We start from the raw sequence: 24,979 nt of genomic DNA on the forward strand, positions 1-24,979 counted from the left end.
CCGCTGCTACCGACTTAATGGTTTTTCCCTTTTCAAGCGTCTGCCGATTCCTCTCTCGTCAGGTTCACGGATGCTGGAGCAGAGCGTCGGGGAGTGGCTGGAGTCCATCGGCCTGCAGCAATATGAGAGTAAGCTGCTTTTGAACGGCTTTGACGATGTCCGCTTCCTGGTAAGTAGCTGTGTGGGATTTTGGCCAGGTTTTTCCCCGGCATCCATAAACTTGTTACAAGGTCCTGTGTAGTGGGCAGCTAACTGGACCTATGTTCTGTATCAAGGACCCTTGGATTCCGTGGCACTCCAATGAAGCAGCTCCTGGAGATTCAGGAGATAAATTAAGGCAACATGGAGGGGTAGCCTGGATTATTCATTTTCATATTTAATTGCAGCTAAATCACATTCATCTGCACTCATCAGCAGTGGGGAAGCTATTCCATGCATAAGGGGGTGGCATAAAAGATCATTTTGGATAAGTGGCTTTACAGAAAAAACAGAAACAGACAGCACTGGCACCAGGTATCTCCCCACTTCCATGTGGACAGGATATCTAAGCCCTTCTTCCCACATCCTGGGGACCCCTAAGACTGACTGTCTGGTATATTGTGTTCAGTTGAACCAGAGCTTCTAGCTTTCTCCAGACAGATGCTAAGACTTTTGGCTGGGAGGGAATATTTTAAGAAAATCTGTTTGCCTCCCCATTTGTGACGCTCTTGTAGAAGTCAGGAGTCTAATCTCTAGGCCTCATGCAACTCTGAGTTGAATCGGGGTCCCTCTCACCTGTGCGTGTAGAATTCCCCTCACCATTAAATGTAATTAAAACAAATCTAAATGAAACTATTTTGAAATGAAAGCAAAAGGATATGTCTGGATTTCTCAGTCGTACAGGGAAGCTTGAACGAAGGACACACTTACAAAAGGCGACACACTTACAAAAGGCAACCCCCACTCCCAAGTGGCCTCTTGAGAGTATCCTTAAGGTTTCCATTGGCTTAGGTTAGCCTTTAAAGATGAACCACTAACAGGCAACCAGTCTTTGCTGGTCTTTTAGGTTGACTCTTAAAGGTCAACTGCAGAGAGAGGAAGTCTCTTGATTATTTCCTTTGTGGCCTAGATAGATGCCTCAAAGTGGAGTCCAGAAAGTGTGTGTTAGCTCTCGGGGATCTCCCGGCTTGGCTTCTCTGCCTTTGCTGGAGGACTGGAAAATGAGGGTCAAATATTATTTATATGTGTTGCCTTTGTGCCTAGGAGCCCTAGTCATGGGCCAGGAGCCCTTTGTAAAAACAGTCCCTGCCCCAGAGAGCTTAAAATCTAAGTAGTGATCTCCCAAGCTGCTACTTTTCTCAAGGCATCTTGGGACAGGAAGTTGTCACTCCATCCTTTTGGCTTTGCTAAACCTTGTTAGTGCAATTTAAACCCATTTTAATAGTTGAAGAGGGAAGTGAAGCCCTGTCAAAGTCTATTCTGAGTGTGGAGAGAACAGCATCTTGAGCTTCAGTCCACTTTAATGTCATTATCCTATTCCTGTCCACCTGCAAAATCACCCAAGTTGAGACATGATGGTTCTACTGCTAAGAAAGAAAGGGGGGAAAAAGGCGGGGGGGAATAACAGGGTTTTTAAAATGAAATAAAGGGCATAACACAACTTTCCTTGCTTCGCAGTTCACCTTTAAATCACCTGTATATCTAAGGTTAGGATTGCCACATCCAGAGTACGGTGCTGTAGCATTAAATGTGTGGCTAATGCCAAGGTAACATCAGCGCCGATGTCTCCACTCTGTGCTAGCCGGGAGCGTTCTCATGGAGATGGAACTCACTCCTTATAACCGCGGGGTTCTGGTCTGCTCTTGATTCGATCAAGAGAAACGCAGTGGCTTTGCTGGAAGAAAGGGTGTTCCAAGGGGAACTGTGGACCGTGAAAGACAACAAGTACAATAATGTATTTGCAAATGGAGGACTTCTAAAATGGTGCGCACTGTTCTGAAAGTCAGTAGGGCTAGTTCAGTCTTCTGTTGCTGAGAGGGAGTTGCTGGTGCTCTCAGAACTGCTTTGGTGCAGATGAAAGTGGTGTACAATACTGTGGTTTTAGATTACTACAAAAAGTTTGTCACAGGTGGACTCCAAAGCGCCGTGCGAGAGAGAGAATTAATCCTGTTTATGGTCTGAGTGAAGCCTTTCACCCACTTGTGAGCCTGGAACACAGCAGCCGTTCAGCGCTGCACAAGGTACTTTGGGAGATGAGGGAGAGAGGTGGGAAGAGTTGCCTTCCCTGTGGTTTCAACTGGAGAATTTAGTGAAGCAGAAGATAATTAATTACCTGTTTAGGCTGTGAATGACATGAGGCCTGGAAGGTGCACTTGTTTACTGTAAATATAGCACTCTTACCCAGCATATTTGCTTCCTGTGAGTATTCAGTCAGGTCTCTCTGCTTCTGTGGCAAATGACTTTTTCATTCCCTTTGCCTCCGGTTAGCTCTGCAGAGCTGATGCAGCTCTGACGGTGTCGGATTTTACTGTAGCTCATGCATCTTCAACTGAGCATCTGCACTGGCCAGAGCTTGCGCGCGCTCGCTCTCTATCTATATCCAGGTGGGCATTTTATCTCAGCCCCTCATATGTAGGTCTCTTCCTATGACTGTAGATCACTCTGGTTTTTAGCATCTTTTTTTCCCCTGTGTAAGATTTTTCCCTTCTGTTTGCCTTTCTATGAAGGTTATAATTTAGTTTATTTCATTCATTTTACTCTGACCTTTTCGTGCTGGTTGGCTATCCTATATAAATGAAACCTCACTGTCTGCAGAACCTTGGACAGCTCCACCAGGCAACAGTGTGTAGATAGAAGAATTATCAGCCTTTGCCAGTTTCACCAGGACTGTGGTGTTTGAAGAAGCTATGTGTCCATTAACCCTTCAGCAGCCTGAGGCATTGGGCGCTCTGGTGTTTCAGGTAGTGTTCACATTAGCAGTGTGCCTAGTGGTGAGAACCGGGCTGGGGCTCAGTAGGCTCCGTCCAAAGATTTGACGTTGATGTGAGATGGGGCAACTTGAGCGACCTCTGTGCTGCTTTACTCATGTGTAAAATACATACCTCCTGTGGGCCGTAAGACTTACTGTTCTTGTAGTCTTGTGCTGATAGCATTTCTGCACTTCTTTCTTTTACCAATGTGAATGCCTCATTGTGTGGTTGCTCTGGAGATGGTAATGGGCCCCTAGTTCAGATAATTTGATGGTGGTTTGGCTTTTGTGAAATGGATGGTTGAGTCCCTAGTGCACAGGGGCCTCTGTCCCCACACCACGGCTACCAGGCGTGGCACTAGTTGACACTGTGGTGCTAGTCTTTGTACAGAGAACAAATGTTGAGTGGGCATGGAAGTGAACTATCATCTGGTCCCCCACAGGGGATCCCTTGAGGGCAGGGTTGGGCATGTAAGGAGAAACTCTTACTGCCGCTATGCCTGTCTTGAATGACTAGAGCCCTTAGCTCTCTAGAACTCAGCCCAGCATAAGGTAGCAAAGAATCAAATTTAAACCCTAGCTACTGGTGTTCCTTCTTTGTTACTCATCCCTCGTTACTAGTGAGCAATTAGTGGGATCCATGTTAGGGCTGGGTTGCCTTTCCTTTGACTGATTGGAGCTTGAAGCTGGTACAGTAAGCACAGTAGGAATGTACAGTTCTTAAAATTCTTCTCCACTTCTTGTTCCGTTTTGTTGTCCTGATGCTCATGCATAGGGCAAAGCCATCAGGCACTGTACATACGAGGGACAAGTTACTTAAGAATATTTTTTCAGTGATGGATTTGCACTACATCAGATTTAATTATTAAAGAGGTTGTAGATTTTACTGTTTGGAAGTCTAGCGCAATGGAGTTCTCAAAGGTTTCTGATGTGTTCGTTAGCCCCCACAGAAACAGTCGGTACGTGACTTTTCTATGTGACTGAATGTTTTCTTTCTTAACCAGCCTAAATTTTCAGCTCTGATGAAGAATGTTTCAAACTGAGGAGGGATTTTTTTTCTGGAGTTCTTAAGCAGTTTTTATGTGAGGATTAATCCTGATTAGAGCCTCAGAAGTGAGCCTCGAAATACTCAATGTAAAGAGTAGCAAAGAATGCTGGGTAATGGCTTACAAATTGCCAGATGGGCTATAAGGCTAATTAAGTTTTAGTAACAAAAATTAAAAAGTTGGCATCTTTTGATATTGAAATGTTGTTGTTGCTTATATTAGATGCTGCATCGCATTATCCAAAGTAGATCATGTTGCAGTTTTGTTTTCAATATGCAAAGAATGTTTCCCTGGATGCCTTCGTTCCCCGGTGGCCCATTTGTGAGCAAATAACAGGCTCTTAATGTTGGGTAAGCAAGAAAACCTCACGAGAACAAACTGTTACATGTGTAACCGTTGCCAATCTGTCGTATGGTTATAGCATCCCAGAGCATCTATTTAGTCTAATTTCCATTTGAAAGGTGTTCAGTTTACAGCCCTGTTTTAAAGGAGACTTTAAAAATATATTCTAACAAAGCCACAGCCTGTCCTGTCACTGCACGGGGGACAGAAAGTAAATCCAATGTGTGCTTGTACAATTTCATTTGGCAGTGGTACTTCATTTGAGCAAAATTTAAATATTACAACATGGAAGAGAGAACACAAAGCTGTTTCAGTGTATTCTGGAGCAAGGAAAACAATTTGCAGTAAGTTTCAATGAAAGTTGTGTGGAGTTGAGGGAGGTTATTTAGGGGTTGAGGGAGAAGGGTTATTTATACAACAGAGCCCATGATGGTAAGATGACCTGATCACTGCAAATGGCTTCCCATGGGAAGAATGAGTAGAAGTAAAAACTCAGTAAGATCACTTGAGGAAACCAAGAGCTCCAAAAGGTCACCAATGTGCAGTTAAGAAAGAGGGTCTCTGGATGCCTTAGGGTGTGATCTCGTATGGCTGGGTCAGTACTTCAGTGGGAGTCCTTCAGGGAAAATCCTGGTATTTGAGGAGCTGGCATCTCAGTAGGTGACACCTTTCCCTTTAAATCAGTACTGAACCAGCACCCCCTGTGGTGGCAGCAGCCACTGTGCTGTGACAGGGATATTTTTTGACTAGAATGAAAAACCAGGGTCCTGAAAACCTTGGGCTGCCAAAACTCCTGTGATGCTTTTCAGAAGAGCAGTGTTGCCTCCCAGGTGTCCTAAGTTGCATACCAGCTTGGGTAATTACTGTTCACCTAAAACTCAGTTGGTTCAGGTATTCTTAATCTGCCGTTCTAAACCACTGTGCAGTGTTGTTAGATATCTGCTTCGCCCCAAGGATGGGTGTGAAATGATTTCTGAATATGTAGCATGTCAATCATTTTGGGAAGAAAGGTGTTCCACGAATGTAATAGATTTTTTTAGATTAGAAGTTACTGATCTAATCTGGGAAGGCAGGAGGGCTCAGGGGGTTGAGACTGAGTTTGTGGAGTTTCCAAGAATAGCAATCACGTTGCTTTCACAAGACCAGAGAGATCAGTTAGGTGACCCACAGCCTACCAGGCAGCCTCCCTCTCTGGTCTGCAGATGTACAATCAGCTGTATTGCTGCAGTCTAGTAACAGCTCTGTGAAAATCACATCTCCAGCAGTGTAGTGGAGAAGCAATGTGTGCTGAAAGGAGGTGGTCAGTCTGGGAATCAGCACTTTTTCCCCTCTCAGGGTGCACTTCTGCCTTTTAAAGAGTGGTGTTGAACTCCAAACGAGTCTTTGGAGAGCTCTTTTCCCCCAGATTTATCATAGAGACAACAGTTTGAGAAGTAAACTGTAATGTGAGCCATGAACCTTTTATAGGTTTTCCAATAAAAAGAAAAGATGGAGTCAGTTTTAGTGAAAAGCTGTGATGTACTGCAACTGAGGACCAGAGATTTTGACCAGTGGCTCTGCTTTTATGGCTCCGGTTTAGGAATGGAAAACCTCTGCTTATAGCTATGTGGAGAACCCAGGCTTTCTATGTCAGGAGGCTGCTTGGCTTCTGCCACTGCTCAGTCCTATGTTGGTGAGAGCTGGTGGAATATGACATTCGCTTCATGGGATATAGTGAATCTCTCACCTGAACACAGGGTGGATTTGATTTAAATCATGATTTAAATCACTAGTCAGGAAGACTCGATTTAATCATGGATTTCTACATAAAAGTGCATTCTTGTTGGTTGTTATAAACTTACTACATATTCTTCACAACTCGGAGATAGATGTAGGCTTCATTTTTAGAAGGTACACGCTATACATTTTTAAGTGATTTATTTTGAGAACTTTTCAGATTAGTTTTACAGCTATATCAGAAAATGATGGTTTGGTTATTTCATTTACCAAAGGTAATTGAAGCAGATATTTTTGAAGTCATTGAGAGGTGAACTGTCTCCAATTCAACAGGTAATCATTAATATTTGGAGGATTTTCTTGCCATGCTGTATTAGGAGGAGAACATCACCAGACAGACATTTAAATTGTTTTATTAAACTAAAAGAACAACATTATGTATTCTGGATTGTTTTCTCCAACAGCAAACATAATATTTTAACAAAACAAGCATCTGAATTTTTGTATTTAGTTAAACATTCAAGTTTTTTGAAATCAGGTTTTTGTTAGAATTGTTAACTAAAATAGTTCAATGAAATTTAAAAAAAAAAAAAACAAATTAAATCGACTCTGTCAGCCAGGTCAACGTGAGAAACTTAAAATATTGGCTTCTGCAGCTAACTCAATCGCCTTCACCTTCATTTTCCTGTCCGTAATCTGGAAAAGAAAAACAAGCTTTCCTGCTTGTTAAGGTCCCAAACGATATTTCAGTTTGGAACAAATTGGTCCAAAGGAAGAAAATATTCTTTCTACACTGGCAGAAGAAGCCACTGCTGTTAAAAGTGAGATTATCACTTCAACAGTCTCTGAATCCAAGTGCTTAAGTGACTTCCACCAGTTCACTGGAGCTACTCTTTAAAACATCATCAGCAAACATATATTTCTTGAATGCTTCTTATTCCCAAACTGGGTCTCTCTTACGGCCTGCTGCCATTATAGGTTTTCTCTTCTAGAGAGAAAATGGTATGGTAGACCTCAAATCAATGAAGGCTGCACTCAGACCTCAAGACTTCTGGAATATGCTGCTCAAACAGTTTCACTTTTGTTTCTACTGCCTGTCCCACCCTTCTCACATTTATTTCCAGACTTCTTCTCCTTGTGCAGATCTATTCCGCCCTCAAGAATCATCTATTCATTGAACTTTTTTAAACTTTGCTCTTTTAGAGAGAGGTAAGGGAGTGACTCCGTGTACACAAATTTGCAGAGGGACAATAGGGTTGAGGTCTGTTATTTCTCACCTCTATATATTTATTTAAAATCATTTTTGCTGTTAACAAGCATATTATCTCTGGAGACACAAATCCACTGTTTGAGAACTGCGAAACTAATTATCTCTCATAGTATCTTCTAGACTGAGCACTGAATCCCATTGGGTAGATAGGAAGATTAACCTAAATAATCTATACGGAAGCCCCTGGAACCCCATCAGATTGGGTCCCTAATCCATAAACTATTGGAACTCGTCTACATAACTTTTCTTAAACTTTACATGAATATATTGTCTCATACTATAGAATTAGAATTTATAAACCCTGCTCCATGGTGATATATTTGAGCTGTAATGTGTTGTGTCATCACTTACTTCAAGCTGCACTTAATCTGTGGTCCTAGAAGGAGCGGGGGAAAGGTTCAGAAATGGCTTTTGGCCTAATTTCCCAGAATGAGGCCCGAGTTCTCCCTTAAATGCTATGATACAGCCACTAAATTGAAGCACAGTTATGTCTCTGGAGACGATCCCTTATTCCACTTCCTGGGGAGTGTTCTTACAGTAGCTCTATTTCAACAGTTCTGTGAACAATGCTGTAAAAGATGTTCAGTGATCCTTTGTCCTGTTACTCTTCAGGATGAGTCATTTAGTTCAAGGAGAAGGAAGGCCTTCCCTCCGTCTCCTCTTCCTTAACCACTGTGCTTTCCCTTCATTGCTGCATTTCTGGCTGGGGGCTGTTGAATTGTGACATTTCCTTTTCCTATAGGGTTTTGATTTGGTGAGCAGCTTGCTTTACTAGGAAAGGATTTTAAAAAATAAAACACAGTTTGCAGTTTTAAATTCTACTTCTTTGATTTCTAGCCCACTGGAATGTTTTCCTTAGAGAGAAAATATGGTGTGTTTTGTTTTGATATTTGTGTGATGGATAAATCCAACCTAATTGCAGTTGCTGGTTGAGCATAACTCAGCTGTATCGCCCTGACCTTGTCCTCGCAAATGTAGCTTTGCAAATAGGATACAATGCCAGGCAAACCTGCATGCCAAGCAGCATTTGTATTATAGTACTAATGAACCAGAGCCATGTGCACATCCAACAAATCACCAGCCGGAAGAACTCAACAGCTGCCTAACTTAAAGCTTACAGGTAAGCTATTGCCTCATCCCAAATTTGGGGAGCCAGATAGTGGACCATATAACACCACCCATAGAAATTTAAAAATGGGAGAGCTCCTGGTGGTTCATTCAGTGTTAAATAGTGTGGCTAGATTTAAAGAGCCAGACAGTTGTTTTTGACGAGTAATTGTAGCTATGGTAGGGAATAATCAAATCACATGCTTCAGGGCAGAAGCTAATCACAGAGGTCAGGAAGGAATCTCCTCCTCCTTAACCTCCATGTATAGCACTGCATGATTGGCCAGGTCCCTTACATTTCTCAGGTATGTTTAAAGGCTTTTTCCTTCCCCTGAAGCACGGAGTATTTGCAGCTAGACAGCTTGAGAGGTTAACAGTCTGAGCCAGTGGGGCACATCTCCTGTTTCCTGGTCATTGCACATTTATACTATGGTTGAATGTTTTTCAGTGCAACTGTATTAGGATCTCATGAAGAAAGTGAGCTTAATGGAATTCAGGTCCTTTGGTCTTTTTGCTCAGGCCTGGATTCCTAGAGAATGTGTAGAAAGCACCTAACCGTGATTCAATGAGACAGCGTCAGAAACAGAAATCTGTTCTCCTCATGTAGTGCCTTGGGCTCCTCTGACTTCCATTTTTTTAATTGGAGAGAAGTAGTAGAAATTTAAGGGCATTAAAGAAAAGAGTGTTTGCAAATAATTCGGAGTTCTGACATTAATTTGACTAAATGTAATTTTAGTGTCAAATCAGATTAGCCTGCAGTGATCTTCATTACAGAAGTGCCTTCGTCTTTTCATCTCCTCCTCCTCCTCGTGTATGTGTGGGCAGAATGCAGAGCTGAGGCACTGGTTTGATGGAGTGGCGCGGAGCAGAGCTGAAATGCAAGTTTATTGAATATGTCTGCCAGGCTCTGTTCACTTTGGAATACACATTCCAGGTTTCCAGACAGCACTGTTTGGAGAGGACACTCGCTGCTGTTGAGAGAGGGTCAGATAGACGCAGAACTGGCTTGTACGGAGCCACCTCTCCTTCACTTGGAGAATCCACTTACTTGGGTTCTAGAAGACAGTGCCAACATCCTCCCCTATGCCTGAGATCAGCATGCATCACTCTGGAGCATGGCCAACCCCTGACCTCCTGAATCTGGGAATTCTAGGTCTGTTTTGCACACTCAGCTCATATAACTCCCTGGCTCAGCATGCACCCCATTAGGGAACTGCCAGTCTTTTAACATGATCTGAGAGGCTCTGTCCTATAGCGTCTTCTCTATTTGTTATGAAGCTTGTCATTCTATGGAAGCAATCTGGGAAAGACTTTAGTTACTTGTTCATTCCAAGCAAGTCCTACACTGAGTGATCTGCTGGCGAGTCCATATGTGTGTAAGCATTTGTTGCTTTGATGTGCAGTAAAACTTTACCCGTATTGGGGATTTGAGCTAGTTACAGCCATTGGCGTAGCTGCATCAGTGGAAACGCCAAGTAAAACCGTATTAGTGTTGATCTTCATTAGTGCTGCTTGTCCTGGTTTCAATCAGGAGTGAACTTCATTGTTGCAAATCAGTTTTTGGCCAATCTACTCTGTGGGTTTGTACTGGGGCAGTTATGCTGCGGACTTGCCATGGAAGGCTGTAATAGGGGCAAATCCCCATTGCAGATCAGGACTCAGTATAATGAGATCTGTCTTTGATTCAGTCTCCAAGACCCTATCTGCATGGTGAAATTTGCTATCCTGAAACCATTTTCGATATGTGGTCTTGTAAACTGTTTCAAGGAACTGGTTTTTTTTGCTGGTTGCTGTGGATGGAGCAAAAACAATTCCAATGTAAAGATGGAGGCCAGTGGGACTTTGTCTTTTGCCTGAGCTCTCAGGTGGGGTCTGTCAGAGCTATTCTCTAGATTAGGCAGTAATCTAGAGCTGAGCAGGGTTGTTTTTCCCCCTGTACAACTGGATGGCAGCATTGTCACCTGAAATGGTTTTCATTTATTTTACAGCATAGATGGTGCCTAAGAGTTGATTAGCCAGGTTATATGGCATTATCTATCATTCTCCACCAGTGCTAATGTGTCGGGAACACGTTTTTACTGAACGGGAATACAGGGTGCTTCCTACCAGATGTCAGTGGAGGGCTTTGAAATAAAGGGAGAGGAACTCGGTCGCTAGACTGATTCTGGTGGCCTGGATGAGTCTCTCTGGAGATGTGTGGAATTGAATCCTCCTTTCATGCTGCACGACTGCTCTTCAGAAAAGCGTCTGAGCAAGCCTCGATTCATGCTGTGAAATGCTATCTTTTTGACAACTCTCCAGTGAGCTCTGAGAGTGCAGCTTGGATAGTCAAGAGTTTTGCTTTTCTCCTAGATGTTGTGTGTAGTTTGTCCTCTGGAGGGAGAGGCATGACTCATTCAGCCCATGTCTGATTGGTGAAATGGCACTGGGGCATAGTTGTACAACAGCATTGGGCCGTACGAGCCTTTGTACAAGCCACTGGATAAGGTGGCTCAAGTAATGCCACAGCAAGCATTTTGAGTGAGGGTTTTATAAACCTGATCCAAGAAATTGAGTGGTGTTGCAGGGAAGCAAGTTGTGTAATGGGAACTCGTGCTGGAAACGGGGAGAGCAGGAGAAGGATCTTAGTGAGGGAAACACTCTTATACCAACAACCCACACACCAGTGAAAACATGACCTCTTATTTATATGGTAGCATTTATGAGCCCCCAGTCTTGGGCCGTGACCCCGCTGTGTTAGGTGCTTCACAAACACAGGTCAGACTAGACTGGCCCCAAAGCGCTTACGATGTAAGTTGAATCCCTGTATAAAGATCACTTATGAAGTATCTGTGGGCTGTTCACCAGGACATTAATTGTAGGCCATGCTCCATCCCAAGGCATTAGATTGATTGATCAGGGAATTGAGGATGTAGAGTGCTCCGTATTATCTTACTGAAGCACAGGGTACCCTATATCACTGGGTGTGCTGTCCCGGGGCCCAATCCTGCCTTGTGCAGAGCTCCCATCAACTCCTGCTGAAAAGGGTAATTGTTCAGGATACTCTACCTGTGGCAGAATCACGACTGTTGGAGAAGCATTTCTCTGTCCATCTTGCCACAAGTTTATCACCACTTGATCTGTGTTTTATTTCCCTTTGCTTCTTCCCCTATTGATGTCTGTAGTTCAGGATGCACACGGGAAAGGAAACACACAGCCCTGGTTATTCAGAGCATTGATTGCAGAATGGCTAATACACAGAGCCTTGTAAGAAATCTGAAATTAGCATGCAGCCACTTAATTGATGCTTCATTTTTCCCCCAAACACATTTGGATTGTTACAGTGGTGACTGAGGGAATTAGTCATGGTTGTCAACATCAGGCAATTTCATTGAGGGGAGAGAAAAATTAACTGCTGCTTTAATGGCATTTTTAATGCTTATTGGCCCCAGAGCTACTAATGAATTGAATGTAAGTATTCTCTGAACTGCCAGTTTTGGTCCACCCACTTTGCTTGGCAAAATCCACTGTGTGCAATGAGTGGCACTAACTTCAGATTGTTGGTGGCAAACTTTTAATATCGTCAGACTCTCTGTACTAGCACTTCTAGATATGCACTGGAAAAGGAAGTGGTTGAGGGAAAAGCAGGATGTAGAAAATATGGAGGAGGAGTGTGTCCTAGTGGTTAGATGTAGACATTAGAACTTTTGGGTTCTAGTCATGATACTGCCACTGGTTTGTTGCAGTAAATCATTTGAGGCCTGATTTTCAGAGTGCTGAGCCTCTAGCTGCCTTCAGTTGGAGACACTGAGTGTTCAACGCTTGTAAAAATCAGGCCCTTAGCCTCTCCACTTCTTTTCCTCCATCTGTAAAATAGCAGATGGTGCTGGCCTCTGTGTTCAAAGCTGTGAAGGTCTTCGGTGAAAAGCCATGAAGTACATAACTTCTATGTCAAATTTTGACTGATCAAAATGTGTACTTGTTTCTAGGACAAGCTGTCAATTAGCCCATTAACAAGGATGAGGCTGATTTTATTCTGTCAAGCAAGGTGTAGTAATACTTAGCGCTTCTATTCTCCAAGCGCAAAACCTCCCCACTCTCCTAAGAAGCAGGCATATACTACTATTCCCATTTGAAGATGGGGAATAGAGGCCAAGGGGATGCTGCGACTTCCCTGAGAACACAGAGGGCATCTGTATCAGAGCCAGACTTTACGACTGAGTTCTTGGCCTCCAGTTCCGTGCTTGGATGGGTTTGCACAGGTGAAGCGTGATTGCGTGAGGCTAAATGTGCAGCTTCCGTAGTCGGCTGGAAAGTGTAGCTTTCATGGCACTAACCTCAGACGGATGCTGGGGCGAGCTATTTCCTTATGAATTGAATTGCAGTCTTGTCACGCTCCCCAAAATAGCTTCCCTTTGTCCAGTCTTTCCAAATTCAGCTACTTCCGTTACATTCAGAATGCTGCTCTTTAAGACGCTGATGGACCCTATAATTGAACAGTTTTTACGAGCCTGGCAGCAGCAGCAAATAGCAGCTCAGATGGCAGAGCTCAGAGGGGCTTTTCAGATCCTCCTGCTGGGTGTGTAGCTGATGCTGCTGCACTAGAGACTGGTGGGTTACACAGAGTACTTTGGTTTGTTACCAAAGTGTGGCGGTCCTGGAGCTCTAGAGTCGGGTTGTGATGCCATGCAGGGAGTCTGTGTAGAGCCCCCTTTGCTGCCCAGAAGGGACACAGCAGATGTGCTCAGATCTGAGTGTACTTGCATCAACTCCCCTACCCCACTGAGTGATGAGAGGGGAAGGCAGTGCAGCTTCGGCTGGAACAGAGCCCCAGTGTCTGGGCCTTCAGAGGTGGCAGGGTTGAGATTTCAGATGACATCGCACACCGCCTTCCTCCAGAACAGAGTTTGCACTTTCCAAACACCTTCAGGTGCTCTTTGTTGGGCACTCACCAGCTTTCCTGGAGTTGCACAGCTTTCCAACGGTAGGTATGCAAAAAGCAGCTATAGGCTTCAGGTACAGCAATCTGTGTAGCATAGTCATCTATGTGGGATGAGTTCGGTTCAATTTTCAGCAAACAATCACCAAAAAAACCCACAACAGATCACAAACACCTCTGTGGCCAGCAATAATTTTCCCCTTTGGCAGTCTTAGCAAGGTCTGTGGAGTCTGAACTCCCCTGTCATCTCTAGGGGAGCTCCTTCCAGGTCAGAATTGAAACATGCTAGTGGAATGGTGTGGAGGAAGCTTGCTTTGGCCGCCACCTGTTCTTTATTTGTGCTAAGGATAAATGGAGGTCTCCAGGGCAGTCATCCAGCATCTTTTCCCAGTGTTAAATTCATAAAGTCTCTGTCACGTTTCAATCTTAAAATTTAATGGAAATGATTTCACCACCAGGGTTTATCATGTCTCTTAAAGAAAGGTGACATAAGGGGGTAAGTCTAGGGGCTGTACAGCGACCTCAGGTTGGGGGTAGGCATTGCTCTCTGTTACTATTCGTGCTGCTCTGTAGGTTAGCAGATGTCTAGCATCTTGGGTAGAGAACTAGTCAAGCAGCCAGGTAACTCTCTGCAGAAAGCAAATCAGTAACAGCAGTAGTAGAGAGGCTGGACAATGCAGATTCACTTGTGCCCTCTCAAATGAGCTTGGCTCTGCTCAAATGAAGATTAAAGGCAAGGCAATTGCTTTGACTCCTGTAATGACTAGACCAGGTTGTATTTTCTGTTTGCTGGATCCTGTTCAATCTGGCAAAATTACGATGTTTGCTCATTTGCTATTTTAATAGTTAGCATTCCCTGTACCCGGTCTGTCCTGCCACCCAGGGCCTGTCTTTGGAGTGCAGGCTTGCTAACAGAAGCAGAGCCCATGTTAGTGTGAATTTAGTTGAGCAGCTGGGACTCATTAAACTGTTCTGCTATCTGGATGAGGCTACATGTCCGGTGCAGAACTCCTTTTGCCTTAGGCTTTTCATTGGCGGGAGACAGAGGATGGAATGAGGCCAGACTGTGCGTAAGACACAGCATGTGAAAACTGGATAGTTAAGTGCTTGCAGAGCACCCTGTTGGAGGAGAAATTCTGGCAGCTTTCAGCAGCTTCGCTTTTGCCATTTCACTTCGGGGTCGCTAAGCAGCAGGGGAGGCTATCTTGGCACAATGTGGTCTTTGACTTTGTGTTCTTCCTTTTAATGAGACACCTGAAGATTTACAGGCTGTTTAATTACAGTGTAATACATGAAGCTTGACTGAAGCAGACCCTCTCCAAAAGCTTTTACTTCCATAGGCAGGTCAGGTGCGTAATCAGTGACTCATTGCTAAGGGTTCACAAATTAGCATCTCCTTAAACAGTATGCTACAGGGCAGGGTCCAACTTCCTTTGTTTAGAAAGTACCTAGCAAGGTGGGAGCACTACCAGAGTCTAAAATATAATGCTTAGCCCCCCGCAGCTGGGGAAAAAAGACCAAAGACACCATTTCAGTTGTCAAGATGATTAAAGGGTCCTCAATGGCTTGTCTTCCCATAGTCAGAACACCACTGCTGTGTGTATGCACCCCCCACCCACCTTTCTTTGCCAATGTTCTCACCCCAGGAAATGTTTGTATTGCATTGTTGGCTTTGATATGAAGGGGATGCTGCTCAGGTGTTCCAGTGCTCACACATTGGACTTACCTGTCACTTCCTTTGGAGGAGCTCAAAGCACTTCAGACATTGAGTTTAGGCTGAGCCTTGCCCCCACTGAATCAGATCCTCATCCCTATTGTACAGATGAGGAAAGTGAAGCAAGAACAAGGGAAGTGATGTCCTGGCTCTCAGTCCTGTATCTTAACACCAGGAAAACGCTGTAATAGCAGAGCCTCTCCCCCGTCCACTCCGTTTGTGCTCTTTGTCAGTCACAGAAGTGATTCTGTAATAAAAGCAAGCTTGGGGGGAGATTTCCATAGACACATCATGGTCCTGTATCAAAGTTCTGCACTAATGCAAGCATGCTTGTTTTCGGGACAGCTGCTAAACAAGCCATCTGTAGTACTGGGAGGAAAATGATTTGTGACTGCTATTCCCTGATAGAGGGATTGGGTTCCCCTGTTCCATTTGGGAAAATGAGGGGAGGTGAGGTGCTGGCCTCTATCCTGCCATAGAATTCAGGTTTTCATGCCTGTTCTATCCTGCCATAGGATTCAGGTTTTCATGCATGTTAGGGTCCACATGCAGCGTTGAACTGTCTGTCTCTCGCAGCCCAGAGAAGTTCATGAGGTAAGAAGCACATGTTACCAGGAATAGTCTGAAGTGTGGGTTTTCCAGAAGTTTTTTATTATAATTGGCATTTCTGAGCCTGCTGCTGGAGGAAACTCGCTCGGTGGGCAATAGGAATAGTAGGAGCCCTGTGGAAGTTATGATTCCCAAATGTGTCCAGTAAGGGTCTAGAACAGTCCCCGAAAGAACTAACTGTATGGGTTGAGCACAGGGTTGGGATCGGGGAGGGGGCTCATACTCCTGGCTCTGATGTGCATTTGCCTTGTGGTCTTTGGCAAGTCACTTGCAAAACTTCTTTCACTGAAAGGGAGTCAGGCCATTGACCTGTGACCGCAGTGCAAGAACCTCTTCTGTAACACGGGTGTGATGCTTACCTACCTGGCAGGAGCATGGTGAATATTGTGAGGTGCTTTGGAGATGGACAGCCCTGGATAAGGTGTCTCATATTGCTAAAAAGTAACGTTAATCCTCAGGTGTTTTTCTGATAAAGAATTTCCCAACCCACTTTAATAGTGATTGTAAATAAGGTTTCTTTATAGCTAGTATAAGAAATGGCATCACATTTTAATAAGATGGTTGTCTCCAACATTAGAAATGCCCCTTGTAAATATACTGTTTCAGTGTTTTTAGGGTAAATAGTGCTTTTTTGCCTTGTGAACTACTGAGTCTGGTTTTGCTTCTGTGCAAGACTTCCTCTGTGCAAAAAACAAAACAAAACCCTGATAGGTTTAGTCATGAAGTTTACTGGATTCCTCTTAAATTGAATTGAGCTGGAGAAGGAGAGATGGCACAGAGAAAGGAAGGGAATGAGGGCAAGGGGTTCAGGAGCGAGTGAGAAGCTTTGTGGGTGACCTGGAAGGAGGTGATGAGGATGCCAGAGGGGGAAAAGTGAAGTCCCAGCTGAGCTTGTTGACTGTCTCTCTGGTGTCCTTGGGTAAATCTCATTCAGGGACGGTTTTAGTTGGGATCAGGTTGTCAGGCTTATAGGACACACTGAAGACAGAAACACAGTAAGGAATGTGGCAGAAAGTAAGGAGAATAAGTTTGTAGTGGAGGAAGTGCGGTCACAGGACTTTCTGCAGAGGTGCTTGGAGGGCTTGTATGTAGGGAGTGAGCCTGGGTTGGTGGGATGGACTTTTCAGGGGAGAGTGAAGCAGCAGAAGGATTGTACAGATCAGCACAGGAGAAGGCAGGGCACAAGCTGAGACGGAGACATGAGCACAGATGGATTAGAAACCATGGAAAGGAATTGGGGGAAGGTCAAGCAGGTGAACCTGAAGGCATCAGCTGTGTATCTTGACAGAATGTTCCTGGTTTCCCTGTGGATAACGCATTACCTTGGACAGTTGGGAGACTGAAGAGGAGCAGCTCATTCATTTGGTTTGCAAAGGGTTAAAAGATTTTTTTTTTAGCATTTGTGTTTAATAATTTCCTTTAATGGCAGATTTTTTTTATTAGAGATGGAATCTGGCTGGGTTTAAAGGACACGCCTGTAAGCTGCGGATCACTTACAGGAAAGACCATAATGATTGATTGGCAGCTGTTACTCTCTCTATTTGTTAAGACCCCTTAATATGTAGATTGACCCTGTGGGATTTTAATGCAACACATAAAAATGAGAGATGGTGAGGAGAAACCAGCTCGGTTCATAAAACATTCGGTTTTGTGCTCATGCTTGGCTTGAGGGCCAGCCCAACTTTCCTAAGCCTGCTCCAGCAAGAGGGGACAAGTCCACTGCCTCTCGGGCTTGGCTCTCGCTTGTGAATCTTCTGCATAAGGCAAGTGTTCACAGCAGAACTATTTGCTACCAGCCCTGTGCTTAGACAGCTGTTGAGAGACAGGAAATGGGCTCTGTCTTTTGAAATGAGCATGATTCGAAATGTAAATAAGGTCTGCGTCTACATTAAAACAAAACAAGTGCGGCCATCACACTTTGTTTCATTCATTCGGGCCCAAATAGCTCTTCCTGCTGCTTGAGTTAATGTCACTTGGAAAAGGTTTGGTGTCCTGTAAACCATGTCCTGGAGAGTGTGTGCATGCATGCAGTTTGCAACAGTGGCACTGAATTCTTGACGGCCGAAGTAAAGGGTCTTTCCCCAGTGCTGGGCTAGAGAGGACTGAGTTTGAATCCTGGCTCTGACACCAGCTTGCTGTGTGAACTCAGGCAAGCCAACTGACCACCTCTGTGCCTCCGTAAGCTTTGAGAAACCCAAAGAGATCTTCAGCCGTGCTCCCGTCCTTTGATGCCATGCAAAGGGCCCTAAAGGCCCCATTTCTGGGTGTGGAGATTCCAGACAGCACCGGGAGGCTGCTCCAGCCCAGCTCGGACAGGTGCAAAGGTGGCTTAAAGATCCCTCAGCTTCCCACTTCCCCCCTCTGAGACACTGCACATAATCTCACCCCCCATGTGAGTGGGAACAGCGTTGGGTGCGTTCTATTTGTAGGCCGTAGCTGTTCACAAAGCTGGGTGTAACTGCTGCCCATGAGAGCAAAACTGGACTGCCCTAAGAGGTCTCTAACCCTGCTAATACTTAGCCTTGTTTCCCTCTCAATTCCCCTAGCTGGTGCAAATTATATGGCTCCCCAGCCTACTATTCTCATAAACTTTTATTGTATCCCACCCCTGTTGCTGCTTTTGTGTCCCAGTGGAGACTGTAGGAGTTTAAATTCACGAAGGGCCTTTCTTTCCTTTTGACAGGCTTGTGTGTGTTTTACAAGACAGCTGTTTGTGACACAGAAGCCAGCATGTCTGTAGCCTTTTGAAGGGTTTCCAGTAATGCTTCTTATTGTGTTCTCCGTTACCAAACAATCAAACCAAAGTGCTCCACTGAGCCCATGTTGCCGAGTCAGTTTGCAAAGGGTAGCTAGCTTTGAAAAGGAAAAGCTTGCATACACTGACAGCTCACTACTCCTTCGTGCACCTGCTGTACCGTTGCTGGTTTTCTGAGGTGAAATCCCACAAAGGCAGGCATGAGATTGGGAGCAGCAGCTGGTACCATAGAGCTGAATTCCTCAATGCCTTTAAAAAGTAACCTTTTGAAAAGCATGGAAGGATTGGCCCTGGTAAGCTAGAGGCTCTTTGGACCAAGCTCTTTCCACTGTTTTAAACAGCGCTCACACACGAGTGCTCTGATACTGTGGCTATCAGCTTCAGACTCTCTTCTGCAGAGACCTGCTGTGCCTGCATTTCCTTAAGCTTTTCTGCTTTCTCTCTGCTGTAGATGGAGCGGGGAGGGTGTTCATCTGCCCTTCTGACTCCTGTACTGCAAATGCTGAACCGGGGAGCCCTGTTTTCCAGTCATTCGCTGACTTAATCTGCCACCATTGTTTTTAGTTAAATAATTCTCTGCAGCCTGACTTGAGGGCAGTGCTCCTAAATACATTGTACTGTGCATGCTCTTCAAAGCGTTACCTCTGTTCCTTTAAGCTGATCTCCCTATTGAAAGGAATAGCTCCTCTTTTAAGGATAGGGCCTGCTTCACTTTGTGCTGGGCAAAGCCAAGGCTGGGGGCGCTCCTGCAGTGGTCAGTACTCTCCGCTGTCATGAGCGGGTATGTGGGGAGGGGGCTGGTAGTCTTCGTCATGCAGGACCAATAACTGCTGCCATGTCCTGTGTGAGGAAAACACTCTGGCCAGTGCCACGAGCTAGCCAACAGTCACTCGGCTCCCAGGTATTCATGCGTGGCAGCTGCTTAAAAGGTGTTTGGTGAATTTAGTTTTTAAAGGGATCATCCCAAAGATGAGTCAGCTCTGCCCTGGAGAAGTCTGCCTGTGCGTGTGCACGCACCGATACCCTACGGGCCCCAAAATATGCTGTAGACTAATGGGGGGGAGAGGGTTTTTGATACCCCCCCCCCCGAGCGTACACTTGTAGGGTATTGCCGTACGCTACGGATGCGTTGAAGGGCTGAGTGCCATCAGCGCCTGTAACCTGTTAATACGCCCCTGCGCTGAGCGACTCGCTACATTTACATTTTGTGTTTAATTTTTTTTAAATGGTGGTGCTATGCCACGTATGCTTCCACTGTGAAAATAGTTCCCCCTAAAGGATGAGAGAAGGAAGAGGCTCTAAATTATTTTTTAGTTCTACTGCTTTGACTAGACTTTTCAGTCCCCCTTTCCCTTAATGTTCCCTGCACTGTGTGGACCCCTCTTGTCATGGGACACTGCATGGAATACTTTCTGCGACACTGCAGCCAAGATTTCTTTTATAAAAATGAACTCCACTGTAGCCAAGACCTCGCAGTTCACCTTTAATCTGTGGCCAGCTCAGGAATGGGGAGGGCATGTCTGCACCTGAAGTTGGACTCTCTCCAGGTATATGTTGGTGTACAGCACCTAGCGTAATGGGGGACTGACTTTGATTGGGGCATTTAGGCACTATTGCAATACGAGTCAGTGGTGTTAACTGGATATGGACAGTCAAGTAGCTGTTATGGTATGGCTATTTCACTGATGGGGGCTACGCATCTGGTCTTACATCTGCATGGTGCAGATCTAACTGGATACTGACAGGTGTATAGTCTCTGATCAGTGAAGGAAGCGCAGACTGCATGTGTTCTCATTCCCGCTTCACACCGAGATAATGAGCTTTGTAAAGCAGCAGCTAATGATGAAAGCCTCTGCACTGGAGAGGGGTGGGTTGCCTCTGTCTCCATGGAGACAGATGATAGATTACAGAGATACTGACCTTCCCTGGATCTCCAGCTCTCACTAAAATAAATTCAATTTATTCTCTCTGGCTCTCAAGGGAGCCTAGGCAGAGATGAGCATCATGCAGCGGTTCTGTTTATATGCAAAAGGGATTGTTTGTGCAGTGGGGAGATTTGAATGGCTAAACCATGATCAAAGGAATGGTTGATTAAAGCATCTACATAGGAAAGAGGAAGGTCCCTTATATCAGTGTCCCAAAATTTATTGGCTGCAAAGAGATATCATGGAACAGACTGAGTGAGAGAAAGGAGGGGGTAGCTACATTCATTCCTTAATTGCTTCAGCAAGCACACTGCACACTCCAGAATTAACCCATCAGTACACCTGGTGACTTGTTTCACTTCTGCCTAGGCTGTCTGCTTACGGCAGGTGGTGGGCGCCACGGTAGGTATGTGAAGCTGAGAAACCCACTGGAGGGGAAGCTGTCTGTGGAATTCTCCGTTCCTCATGGGGGCATCCTGGGAGGGCACTAGAGAGTTACACCATGGCTTTTGAGTGCCAGCTGCTACAGAATCTCACGGGTATTAGCCAGAGAGAGAGACCTTATGTAAATCCAACTGAAACCTGCAGATGATGTCAGGTGGCTCCATGGGGTGAAGGGGTGAGAGATGAAGTGTGCTTAGTTAGTGCATTTTATTGTTCTGCCCCCCTGGTGGAGTCATTCCTGTGAAGCTTCATGCATATTCCCTTGGTCCAGAGCAAGAACAGGGGTTTTCTGCAGAGCGGCCTCCCTTTTTTCACCTGGGAGCAGAGTAGGAAGGGTGTGTGTATGGCGTGGAGGAAGGCAGCTATAACACACACAGTTCCTACTCCAGCAACTGATCCTGCTGCTGCTGCACTCTGCTCCCATGTCCGTCTCTCGTTCTGTTTCCACAGGGCTGTAACGTAATGGAAGATCAGGACCTTCGGGAGATCGGGATTAGCGACCCGCAGCACCGCAGGAAACTTCTCCAGGCCGCACGTCCCCTTCCGAAGGTGACAATTGTATTAGTTGCTGCAGCACGGGTGGGGAGCGGGCTGGCGGAGCCAGGAACTCTCAAACTGCATGGCTGTGGTGTGGAAGGCCACGGTGCAGAAAATAAAGCATGTAACCTCAGCTATCCATCTGTAGATACAGTCCTTGGCTGTTTGGAAAGCTACTCTCTGGGAAGTGCCATTGAGAAGAGGGCTTACGACTGCGTCAATAGAGCATCCCACCCCAGAGAGGAGAATGGCTAGAGGGGGCCAGGACTTGGGTTTTAAGCTTGTGGAGAAGCAGGGGCTGCTTTTTCTGCTGAGCTGACTGGGCATGAATTGGTGCGTCTGGACTGCAAGGAGCCCCCAGAAGGATGTGGCTTACAGGGCTGAGTGCTGGCTCCAGGACACCAGGCTCCTGAGAACTGCAGCAGAGAATCCTGCGGTCTAGGCAGGCACGTCAGGGGGCACCACACTTCACTGGGGGGACCTTTGCTTCTCTCGCTGGTCGCTGAGAGCTGCTCTCTGTGTTCCTACGGTGCGAGAACAGCACGGCTTGTGGAGAGCTTGCATTAAAGACTCAAGCGTAGTCCCCTAATGCTAGGGATGTACCAGGCATCGCCCCGGCAGGAAGTACTAGTCTGGTCACTGATATTCCAGAGATGGCTTTCTGAGCGTCCTGGTTTTGGGGTGCTGCCACTTGCAGCCGGAGCCCCAACCAGCAAATGTAGACAGGAGCATGATCAACTTCGCTCAGCTTTCGGCTCTTCCAAAGGTTTCCCCAGCTGCTTTGAAGTCTAATTGCTTGGGGATTTGTTATGGTCAGTGAAACCTAAGAAGGGTAACAGCTGCCCTCAGTTTTCCTGCCACCCTTCTCTCGCACACTCAGCAAGTGCCCGATATAACCTCATGTCAACACTTCCAGTTAGAGCCAGCAGTCCTGTGACCCAGCTTGAATTAGCACTAATACGCTAACATAGCGCAAGTGCTGAAACAAGGCAGTCTTCCTCTTGCACCTGATTTCTCAGGCCTCTGCCAGGGGCTGTGTTGCGAAATTGGACGCTACCTTATCTGTGCCAGCGGCATGTAAGGAGGCTATTTCAGGCACTTGGAACAGAGTGTCATCTAGGCTGCGGGCCGCAGGGTGCCTCCCGCTAGTGCATAAATGAAATAAATGGCATGTGTTCAGTGGAGCGACCCTCCAGCTCCATTTGTCAGAAGAAAATACGCCCGAGAGTTGAAGGGAGAACTTAGCAGTCTTCTCTGACATGCTTTCAGGGGCATGGTCACAAAGGGGAGACGGACTTGGTCAGCTGCGAGATGGGTGGGATGTGAACCACCGTTGTAAATAGATGAGGACGTTCCCGCCTCTTCCACCAGCCAGTTCCCGTCTCCAGTTACTTTGGAGCGGGGTTTGGAATTGGCGCTGAAGCTGCTGGATCGTCACACTAGTCCCTTGTCATTGCTGTGAAGTGACTTCAGGAGTGGGCTCAGAGGGGGTTTGTCTAGTTGCTAGTGGAGAGTTGTCACATCATCAAACCACCAGCACTTTTGGCACTTCCTACTGCCTTTATGATGCTTTCCATAGCGATGCTGAGGACTGAACAGGCCGTGGAGATGACACTCAGTTCTGCCGTGCACGTCCCAGTCAGGACTAAGGTTTTTCAATGGGGAATCCAGGAGAGGGCCTGCCCTTCGGCTGTCTGTCACCTGATAATCGAGGGACTCCATCCTCCAGGGCTGTTTAATACAGCCACTTCTCTGAGCATTAAATTGACCAACAAAAGATTTTCCTCCAAGCCTCTGGTATTGGGAACAGTCCCCTGGGTCTCCTCCTTCTGGCAGTCTTTTCCAAGTGTGCACATGTGCTGGATTGTGCCGCCCCCCTTTCTCTCCCCCGCGGCTGGACCCAGCTGCCCAATTACTTCTGAAGTGCACAGACCTTAAGGTCATCTTTGGCAGGAAAAATCAGCTTCTCAGGCTGGAGCCAGGGGTGGGACAGGAAAGCTGTGCTCTCGCGACTGTCCTGCTCCACCCAAAGTACACAGCCAAATATGTAACTGACTGGCATTGGCGTTCGCTACATTCTAAAGACACTTTCAACTTGAATATTGAACGTATTCTCCCTGTGTCACTGTGCGGTTTTGTGCTTTAAAGGGTAAATGCAGAAGGGAGGGAATGCTATCCAGTGAGCACAGCTCGGGACTCGGAGTTGGGATTCCTGGATTCTTTCCCAGTTTTCTCACTGTGCATCCTTGGGCGTGTCTGTGAACCTTGGTGCCTTGCTTGTCCGCCTGTTAATGGGAGTAACGCTTACCTGGCCCCGGGGTTGAGATCTACTCGGGTCTTACAAAATGCTTAGAGATCTTCATGTGGAAGTCACTGTACAAATCCCCCGTTATAATTCTTTAATTACATGGTGTTTAATTGCAGCCATTGTGGGTTTTGGAATCTGAGCTGTTTGGGATCCCCAGAGGCTTTTTAACCCTTTCTTCTCTTGCCCATTTTTAGGTGAAATCTCTGGGTTGCGATGGGAACAGCCAGCCTTCGGTTCCCGCTTGGCTTGACTCTTTGGGGCTGCAGGACTACATTCAGTCCTTCCTGTCAAGTGGCTACAGCTCTATTGATACTGTGAAAAATCTCTGGGAGCTTGAAATAGTAAATGTAGGTACTGGCTTTCCATTGCCTTTGCTATTAACCCTGCACAGGTTCCCTCCAGACGGGTACAACTTGCAGAGAGGTTTATTCGACTCAGTGCAACAATGGTGCAGCACTCTTCGCATACAAAGGTGCAAGGAGAATCAGTGCCAGTGTAGGACGATTCCGTGCCCCAGCACCTTCATTCCAAATCCCGATGGTGTGGCCCTCGGCACCAGAACTGTTGCTGTTTGAAGGGAACGAAACATGCCAACTCGGAGGCAGCAGGGTCACTCTTGTGAGCATGGTGTGTTGTCTCGTTGTGGAATAAACAGACCAGTGGTTCCCACCAACTGGTGAGCTTGGGATTTAGAACAGCCCGGTTCCACCGGGAGGTGAAGTTGGCGTCGGTGAAAGGGAAGCAATCAGCAGCAGCAGAGTGGGAACGCAGCAGTGAGGGGAATCCTAGAACAACCAGAAGTTACTTTCACTGGTGTGTGCACAGTGCAGTATTCAGGGACTAGATATGAGTTTGTCTTAACTCAGGGAGAGCCTGTGAATACGTAGAACTGTTCTTTGGTGTGACTGAGAGGGTACCCAAACAGTCCTTTGTGTTTGTCTAATTAAAACGTAACCTGTCCACTCAGTGATTGTTCTTTAGGGTTTGCACCCTGCAAAAATAAACAATGGTTATTTGTATGTGGTTGGGGTACTAGGCAGCATGATCTAGTGGCTTAAGTTTGGGGTTGAAAATCAACAGCTCTGCTCTGATCTCAACCGTGATGCTAACTTGTGTGTAACTTCGGCTGCGTCAGTTATCCCATGTGTGCCTTGGTTTCCCCAGCTGTTACCTGGGGTTAATGCTGACCGATCTCACAAGGTGGTGCAGGGAGGCTGATGGATTAGGTCCTCTTTACGCAGCAGCTTGCCAATGAGGAGCTGTGTCTATGCGCTGAATTAGGGGGAGGAGTATATTTCATGCTGTACAAAATTTGTCTGCTTTGGGATGAAACTGACAACA

General features: G+C 45.9%; 1 protein-coding gene across 8 annotated transcripts in view; it reads left to right on the plus strand.

The window, feature by feature from the left end:
• The window catches only part of ANKS1A (ankyrin repeat and sterile alpha motif domain containing 1A), a 155,982-nt gene that overhangs the window by 108,584 nt on the left and 22,419 nt on the right, over window positions 1–24,979 (plus strand). For all 8 annotated transcript variants that reach the window (XM_077839460.1, XM_077839461.1, XM_077839463.1 and 5 more), the window contains 3 exons: window positions 63–169; window positions 21,244–21,342; window positions 23,833–23,985. In XM_077839460.1, the coding sequence (XP_077695586.1) occupies window positions 63–169; window positions 21,244–21,342; window positions 23,833–23,985 (359 nt within the window). The remainder of the gene's footprint in view (window positions 1–62; window positions 170–21,243; window positions 21,343–23,832; window positions 23,986–24,979) is intronic.

The sequence above is a fragment of the Eretmochelys imbricata genome, chromosome 21 (assembly GCF_965152235.1).
Source record: "Eretmochelys imbricata isolate rEreImb1 chromosome 21, rEreImb1.hap1, whole genome shotgun sequence".
NCBI lineage: Eukaryota > Metazoa > Chordata > Testudines > Cheloniidae > Eretmochelys > Eretmochelys imbricata.